This window comes from Sinocyclocheilus anshuiensis, unplaced genomic scaffold (genome assembly GCF_001515605.1).
Source record: "Sinocyclocheilus anshuiensis isolate Anshui unplaced genomic scaffold, SAMN03320099.WGS_v1.1 scaffold3298, whole genome shotgun sequence".
Classification (NCBI taxonomy): domain Eukaryota; kingdom Metazoa; phylum Chordata; class Actinopteri; order Cypriniformes; family Cyprinidae; genus Sinocyclocheilus; species Sinocyclocheilus anshuiensis.
The window spans coordinates 21,388-30,525 of NW_015538163.1; the positions used below are offsets into that span (position 1 = coordinate 21,388).

The following is a 9,138-nucleotide window of genomic DNA, read 5'->3' on the forward strand; positions in this document are numbered from 1 at the left end:
GGCACGGGCCCCAGTGCGGCTGCACTGCCTGTAGTTACGCCACTGCCAGGAGTTATGTAAATGAAAAACGAAGTCGAGATCGATATGAAGCTTGAGTCTTAGACCTTTTTTAATGATGTATAGTTTATGAAGTTATCTGCATTCCTTAACATTAAAACTAGCAGTAACTCTGAACTCATGTAAACAAAGAACGCTTCTGTGCGCTGGCGTCCTCCCACAGGTTAAGAGATTTTAAACAAACACATTTAGTTAACCAAATGAAACAATACACATTGAGCGAAGTAAACAGCAGATGTTCACGTTAACAACTTCTTTAACTTGAGTAAACACTGCTAATACACATATACATTTGTTAATAAAGTTAATAAAACGAAAACATGCATGTTTTAATGCTAGAGAATAAAAGTAAACGATCCACCCGCAGGCTTCTGCTCATGATGGTGCCTGGATCAGTGAGCTGCGTCTCGTGCCGATGACGTCACTTCCAGGGAGGCATGCCCAGGCCTGTTGTACACGCCCCCGTCCCTTGACTCCACCCCCATGTCAAAACAGTGCCAGAAAGCGAGACGCGCAGAAACGTGAAGCGCAAAGGGAAAAACGGTATCGCAAGCTCAAACTTGACTGAAACGCAAAATAAAAGCAGCGTTGCAAATAAATTAGTAGATATGGCCATGGAAAATATGTATTGCAAAATCATTGCTTTTGTGCTGTTTCATTTATATTTTGCAATTCTTTATTTTTGTTTGCAAAACTTATTTTTTCTCGCAATACTTCATTTTCTTTTTCAATTCTTTATTTTTGTTTGCAAAATACACATTTATTTTTTTCTCGATACTTTTATTTTCGTTTGCAAAACTTTATTTTCTTTTGCAAAACTTTATTATTTTGCATATATATGTGGCATTATATTGACTCCATAGTTTGAAACCCAGTTTTGTATCTGAAAAATAAAAAGCGCCATATTGCCACCTAGAGGTTGTATTTTGAAAATGATTACATAAGCCCATTTTGAGGAGACATGATATATATACAGGTGCATCTCAATAAATTAGAATGTCGTGGAAAAGTTCATTTATTTCAGTAATTCAACTCAAATTGTAGCCAACAATTTATGCTAAATACTACACATCTCCCTGTACTTTTTTCAGATAAGAAACATAAAGGCCTATATACACCAACAGCAATAATGGCATTAAGATATTGAAAGAAATCAGACTGTTATAATCACCCCTGTTACTCCCCTGTTGAAAAATTAATCATGTCATCCCACTGTATCTCAACTAAGAGCACACTGAGGAACTCAATGGATCACCCTAACTCTTCTATAGTGTATTTCATTTTCATGTATTTCAGTGCATTTACATGCATTACAACTCTTCAAATAATTTAAGATAAGAAGAAAATTGCTAATTCCTTCCTGTACAGCAGACTCTTTAGCAAGACCTCAAGCCATATCTAAAAGGCTACTGCTCATGGCAACAAAATCAGGTGACAATTGCAGAAATTAGGGGGACAGTCTGTTCACTTGACCTTTTCTGTGGAGAACATTATAGAGATATATGAGCAGGACAACAGCAATGCGAAGGTCATGGCAATTTACGTACTCTCTTAACGTCATGACTTCCATCTGGAGCCTGTACTAAACTAATAAAACATTCACCACATGATTCACCTTGTAGGAATAAAAATAAACTTTGTTTTATGCACTAGACGACGTTAGATTGTGGACAGAAGGTTTACGTAGGCCTACCTTTTAAATTTATTAAACGTCAGCTAATAATCCCTACGATGACCTTGCTTTTCAATCAATCGTGATTTGAAACCTGATTGACAAAAATGTATAAAATTAGCCTAAAGGTCATTATAAATAGTTTTTAAAAATAAATAAATAAACAAATAAAAAATAAAATTCATACTAAAATATTAATAGGCATACCATACTACATCTTAAGGTCATCACAGCAGTGCTGGTATTCAGGCCAACAGTTGGATTGTGAGTGTGCTTTTTATACAACAGCTTAATAAACAAAAGAAGTTAAGTAACTAACATTTACACACAACTTTGTCTGTTACCTTTTTGCTCCCCCAAAAGCAGAAACAACCACTGTGCGTCTCAGAGCAACAGTATTGTGAAAGAAGCAGTTGAATAAATCTATAGAAAAAAACACAGTTGAATACCCACCACTGTATGGGAGGCGCGAACACAGATAAGCGGAGTGATACAAACATTGAGAAGTTTTGGACTTTTTATATTACACTCTTTGAGTAATAAAAACTTAAGCAAAAAAAAAATAACGAAAATTATGAGAAACTCAACAGCACAATTTAACGTAAACGTTTCTCTTACTCAGGCAAAAAAATAATGAATATAATATTTTGGTAATAACAGCACAACACTACCCATACTTAGATTGTGCGTTACACTTACAATCGAATTGCATAAAACACAATTAGAAACAGATTTTTATGTATAACATAAATAGTAGTAGAATATATTTAATGTAAAAGTGAGTTTATACTAACCGGTACAAGGAACATGACTTTTATTTTGAAAAGCGTAACAGATGGAAGCCATATGTAGGGAAATGTTGACGTCACTTCAACTACCACCTCACTGCATAATGTAGCTGCTGGCTAGTGAAAACAGATGATTTTTTATTAAATATGTATTGCGAAAATCAACGGTTTTTATTTCAGGCTTTGGCGCTGTGGGTTAGCAGTACATGAGCGATTTTAGCACCACCAAAGAGCCTTCAGTTGTGCGGTTATTGTCGGTTTCATCTATCTAAACAGGCTAGCACAGAAAGACATACATAACAGCTTTTGTTTCTCAGTGATGAGCTCCCAAATGGATAAACAGTGAAAGATCATAACACGCACAAAGACATAAACGCACACATAAGAAGCATGGATGAAAAATACAGTAGTAATGTCATCTCAGGTGGGAAGCTGGGACGAGTTGAGGTTCCAAATGCCAGGTAAGACAGAGTATATGTAAATATCATTCTAAATACTCATAAATAACAAGTACTGTGACAGTACTATGTTACACTGATGTTATGAGGTGGTGATACCAAGTTACTTTGATATATACTGTAGCACTGTCCTGTGTGGTAACTATTTGTAAGCCATGGTATATACATGGTGCCTCAAAAATAACATGACTTTACCATCATGTTAATGTACAAAATATAGTATTGCCCGGATAATGTTTATAGTCCTTACTTTTTGAGTCTATCCAAAGTCTTCCAAGATCACTTTCAACAGTGTACTTTACTTTTACACTACCATGATGTGGTGGTGGTGGTAATACTATAATAATTTATATGTACATTAGAAATGAGGGATTATCAATTGCTTATTGAATTACTTTGTTTGGCAGGGTGCTTCAAGAACTACGCTGGTTTTACCATACTGCCATGTATTAAACATTTACTGGTCTGTAAGTGCTGAGATGGCTTACTGAAAAGTACTATAGTATTCTTGAAATTCCTTTATGCATTGTATAATTTCAAAGTACCTTAATATTACTGTGATGCATCACAGACAATGTACCATGGTGTAGCCACAGTACTTTATTGTAAGGTATGTGCTTTGCCTTGTTTTGTTTACCACATTTAGAGAATACCATGATGGTAGTGTCTTAAATCAATGGTATGCAATGGGTTTCGTGCTATTTTTATGGTAATACCATTGTAGTTTTTGGTAAGAGACGCACAATTTTGTTTGTCTGTTTGTACTTTTCTTATTTAACTGAATGTTTTGTTTTCTTATTTCCAGACTGACCCGGTACATAGTATTACTCTACTTTACCAAGCTGCTGAAGGCTTTTGGGATATTTGAGTCATATGATCTCCTCAAAGTTGTGCACATTGTACAGTTTCTCTTTATTTTGAAAATGGGGTAAGGAATGACATCAGATAATGAATATATTAAAGAATATAACTGTCATGATTTGTTTATTTATGGTATTTGGTCATATAAATACCTTGTCTTTTCTGCTTAGGTGTGCGGTGATACTGGTTTTCTTTCAAAAGCCATTTTCATCTGGAAAAATGATCCCCAAGAGACAGGTAGAATGTTCTTCTCATACCAGCTTAACTTTTATATTATTTTTTAAATTGCTGTCATCATTTACTCATCCTCATAACTCTTTCGTTCATCTTCGAATTCCAAATGAAAATATTTTTAATATTTTCTCATCCTTTTAGTCCATCCATTGAAAGTCCACAAAACCCAAACTTTAGCACATTAAAACGTACAGAAAACACTGTAAGAGTGATCCATATTAAGTAGTATAATCAAGTCTTTTGAACAAACATGATCGCTTTATATGATGACCTGATTCAATTAAAGCTTTTATGTTCATACAACTGAACTCTACTTGATTGACATACAAGAACAAACCTCATTGATTCTTGTGCAATCTTAAAATGTGCTAAATGTGTTAAGCAAGCACATTTGCGGTTCCATTTACTATATTTTACGTGCTCTATGTGTGTGTGGTGCAATGTGTATATGTGAATATAAGCCTACATTAAATCTGTTCAATCTGTGTGATTGTGACTTTTAGAAGACTTGGATTAAATCACTTGTTTCATATGTATTAGAAGTGGCTTCCTTCAATTAAGAAACATTTTGTCTTTTAATGATTTGGAAGTTGTTATGCATGCTTTTATTATGTCCAGACTGGACTATTGTAACTCACTGTATTACAGTGTTTCTCATGCCTAAATTTCACACCTGCAGTTGGTTCAAAATGCTGCTGCTAGGCTTTTGACTGGCACTAAAAAGTATACAAGTATATCACCTGTATTAGCATCTCTCCATTGGCTTCCAATCAAATATAAGATGTTATTATTTGTTTTTAAGGGTTTAACTTGGTGAAATTCTTCTTCTTACATGCGTCCTCTAGGCCATTAAGATCTGTACAAAGGTTTCAGTTAAATATTCCCAAATCTCGGTTAAAATCAAAAGGAGATATGGAACAGCTTACCTCTTCACATTAGATCTTGTTCCACTCTTGATGCATTTAAATTATTTTATACTTGGTTTAAAAATTCTCGATTGTATGAACGTGTTAGATCCTGGTATGTGAAGCACTTTGGCCAACATGTGTTGTCTTTAAATGTGCTATATAAATAAATGTGATTGATTGACTGATTATTATTTTTACAATATTTTATGAACATTTTGAAGTGTCAAAGTTTTGGTCGTTCCAAAGAAAAAAAATCTCGTCATGAAATACCTTCCTCAACCTCTGAAAAAGCTTTTCTTTTCAACAGACATCAGCTATTTCATACCATTTAATACCAATGTTGACTGTATTAAAAGTTACAGCAAAAATGACATGTAATTCCCATTCTGGCTCAAAACGTTATGGAATAAGATGGATTGAAAATGCAGTTTCATGTGGATTTTGTGCCTATTTTGAACATGGTACTTCATCTGTTTAACGTCTGATTTCAGTGGATTAAAATCCTCAAACATGCTGTCATGAGCTGTGTCATCTCCCTGTTGGGTTTCTTTGGGTTGACACTCTGTGGACCACTCAGGTATGTCTTTGGGCTAAATCTGAAATAAACATCTTCCTCCCTCTGTCCTTTTATTTAACAAACATTTGGGCTAAACGGATGTGATTTCTTTCAGGACCCTTTTGCTGTTTGAGCATAGTGATGTGGTGGTGATCTCTCTCCTCAGCGTTCTCTTCACCAGCTCTGGAGGGGGACCTTCTAAGGTCAGAACTCTAGAGAAATCATAAGCGTATATCAGAAGAACCAACTGAAAACTCAGCTCTTACGTCAGCACCTAACCACATCCTGTTGAAAAAAGAAATCATCTTTAACTATTCCTTAATCCCTCTCTGTTCTAGCTTATACTATTCTAAACATTGTGTGAAACAATGTATTTATAGTGCTTCTCGTGTTTATTGCCTGTTTGTGATGAATCGCTTGTATTCCTCAGTTGTAAGTCGCTTTGTATAAAAGCATCTGCTAAATGAATAAATGTAAATTTAGAATGTTTCATATATTACAGCTGACACATTTCTCTGTGCTCTTTTTTTTTATAGACAAGGGGTGCTGCTTTCTTCATAATTGCTGTGATCTGCCTTTTGCTCTTTGATAATGATGATCTTATGGCCAAGATGGCAGAGCACCGTATCCTTTAAGGACCAGAAATGTGTTTGCTGTTATTATATCAAGGTGAAATGTGTAATTTTGACACCATGCAGGCAAAATGTCAAAAATAATTGTTGTTTTCAGATGAAAATGAAAGTAATTTCAGAGGTGGAACAAGTTATTACATTTTCATGAGCATTTTATTATTTGGAATGGCATTTACAGTTGAATTGTTCACAATGCCATCATGAGTGTATATTTGGTAGGGGTGTAACAATCCTATCTAGTCACAATTTGGTTCAATACACGATACTGATCTCACGATACAATACTCTCACAGTACTTTTCAACCAAAGCCAAAATAGAGTTAAAGTGGTTGCTTTTAAATTATTACTTCTAATATATATAAAAAGTTAACAACATTTGGTATTACATTAAGGGTGAACTTGATGACCCTGGTCCTTCTCCACCATCCACAGGGCAATGGTGGCACCAGAACAGAAATATTCATGATTTCTTAGCTAAAAAGATCTAATTTAATACACGTATACTTGCACTCTGTCCCTGACTACATGCATTTTAAACGTTTTTAATATTGCATTTTATTGAATAATGTATTTGTTTAATTCATTCATTTCCCATATTTAATGCTAAATTAAATCCGTCTAAACTTAAATTTTGGGTGAACTTTACACAATATAGAGAGAGAGGGAGAGTCACCCTCACTTGTTATGTGGTGTTATCTACAACTGTATACTGCTTAACTCTGTTTCTTATAGCCGAGGGACACCACGACAGTGCTCTAACCCATGCACTGTACACAGGAATTGCATTTTTAGGTGTGGCGGACCACAAGGTGTGTTTTTGATCACTATTTTTAAGCTTTAAATGCTGTTCCTGAGTGTTGTGTCATTGTTTACTGCAGTACAGACTCATTTACTCACTGATATTTGCTCAGATGAAGGATCAGCAAGATGATATGGTGATTAACTTTCATTTTCTGAGCAGGGTGGAGTGGTTCTTCTGGTTCTAGCTCTGTGCCTGAAGGTGGCCTTCAACACAGCATGTAGAAAATTATCAGTGGAGATTGGGGGTGCAAAACGCCTATATGCATTATCTAACCTGGTGTCCGCTGTAGTTCTACTGCCCTGGGTCATAGTGCTGTCTGCGACCACTGAGGTAAGGACCAGCAGAAGCTTTCTTTATAATGCAGTGGTTCTCAACCTGGGGGCAAACTTCCAAACTGTGTGGTAGGATAAGTGTGATTTCTAGACATGAAAATGACCAACATGCTGTATAGAAAGTGTCCAATTGAAATGAGTTTTATTATTACTAGTCCGGGGCAGTAAGTATTTCTAATTTACTGGGCGCTACATCCTCATTTTACAAAGCCTTTTATTAGACAAATTTGTTTATGCCGCTGTGAGCATTTTTTGGTCCTGTTTCTCGTATGAGAAAGACTGCAGCCTTTAAATGTGTTCATTTTTTAATTTATGTTTTAAGTTTATTTGATCAACTTTTAGGAGTACACTAGTATGACCTCAGAACTAACAGACATGGACTAAAAGCCACAAAACTTAAATTCTGATTTCAGTGGGAATCAGTTAGGATCTGAGAGTGTAAAATTATTCAAATCAAAATAGTGTACCATATTCAATTATATTGATCTTAAGAACATTTTAAATGATACAGACAGTTCTGTAAGTTGTTCATCTTTTTAAAAATGAAAATCCTCAGAGTAAGGTGGAATCCTGGTCTGGCCTCATCTTGCCGTTCGCCATGATCATCTTCTCTGTGATGATACTGGACTTTTACGTGGAGTCCATCTGCACGGCAAAGCTGGAAACCTCACGCTGCGCTCGATATGGCTCCATTTTCTTGTTCCTCAGTGGATTGTTGTTGGCAAACTTCTGGACCCACCCGCTAACTGACCAGCTCAGAGCCATAAGTAAGCCAGACCAGCAGAATAGCACTGAGCATGTGCTGTCTGGTGGAGTGCTGGTCAGCGCCTGCTTCTTCATCATGGGTAAGTCAATATCTCTGAAATAGACTTAATGTAAAGAATGTCTCCCATCATACAACCAATCTAAGTTTGTGCTACAAAAATCGAAGTAAAAATTCTTATAACAGTGATGTGTTATAGGGTTATATAAGTGTTAAAGGGTTAGTTCACCCAAAAATGAAAATTCTGTCATTAATCACTCACCCTCGTGTCGTTCTAAACCCGTAAGACCTTCGTTCATCTTCGGAACACAAATTAAGATATTTTTGATGAATTCTGAGAGCTCTCTGACCCTCCCATAGACAGCAATGTAATTACCACGATGGTAATTGTGCGGTTTAAGGTTCAAAAAGGTTCCTCTATGCCCCATATGCTATTCTGTGTCAGCTGCGTCACACAACGTTTTATACGTTGTTTATGCTTTGATTTGAACAAAAACAACGTATCCGCGTGACGCAGCTGACACAGAATAGCATACTCTGTTTACATTCAGTGGATATTCTCCAAAATGGCACCAGGGTGACGCGGAGGAGACGAATTGTTGAATAAAGTCGTTATTTTTGTTTTCTTTGCGTACAAAAAGTATTCTCGTAGCTTCTCGTAGCTAGTTGCAAAGACTAAGTCTCAAACCCAAAGAGATCTTCTTTATAAAAGTTAAGACTCGTCCACGCCCTCCTAAAACGACTCGTTCTAACACACCCCCCACATGTCTATGTCATGATGTGGGAAGATTTGCATAACACTGCCCAAATGTTCACGCAAAGAAAGAAGGCATAACTTTGATTCTCGCTGTAGTATTGTTACCGCTGCCGCCATGTCGTGTGTGATGCTGTGTGTTTCTTTGTGAAAGTGAAACTACTTTGTTTGGCCTTCCAAAAGAGGACACAACTAGAAATCAGTGGTTAAGTTGTATTTACAACACTGTTCCAGAACAGTTCAACCCAAATATTCAGATGAGTTCAGCACATTGTATGGAGTACTGTTTCCTGATCCTGGTAGAGTAGACTACAATGCCAG

General features: G+C 36.1%; 1 protein-coding gene across 1 annotated transcript in view; it reads left to right on the forward strand.

The window, feature by feature from the left end:
* Window positions 1-2,586: 2,586 nt before the first annotated feature.
* LOC107683703 (zinc transporter 5) overlaps window positions 2,587-9,138 on the forward strand; it is a 15,462-nt gene continuing 8,910 nt past the window's right edge. The window contains exons 1-9 of the mRNA XM_016479771.1: window positions 2,587-2,978; window positions 3,781-3,903; window positions 4,007-4,073; window positions 5,470-5,555; window positions 5,650-5,737; window positions 6,071-6,158; window positions 6,899-6,975; window positions 7,128-7,298; window positions 7,857-8,145. Of these exons, the coding sequence (XP_016335257.1) occupies window positions 2,908-2,978; window positions 3,781-3,903; window positions 4,007-4,073; window positions 5,470-5,555; window positions 5,650-5,737; window positions 6,071-6,158; window positions 6,899-6,975; window positions 7,128-7,298; window positions 7,857-8,145 (1,060 nt within the window). The 5' untranslated portion in view covers window positions 2,587-2,907. The remainder of the gene's footprint in view (window positions 2,979-3,780; window positions 3,904-4,006; window positions 4,074-5,469; window positions 5,556-5,649; window positions 5,738-6,070; window positions 6,159-6,898; window positions 6,976-7,127; window positions 7,299-7,856; window positions 8,146-9,138) is intronic.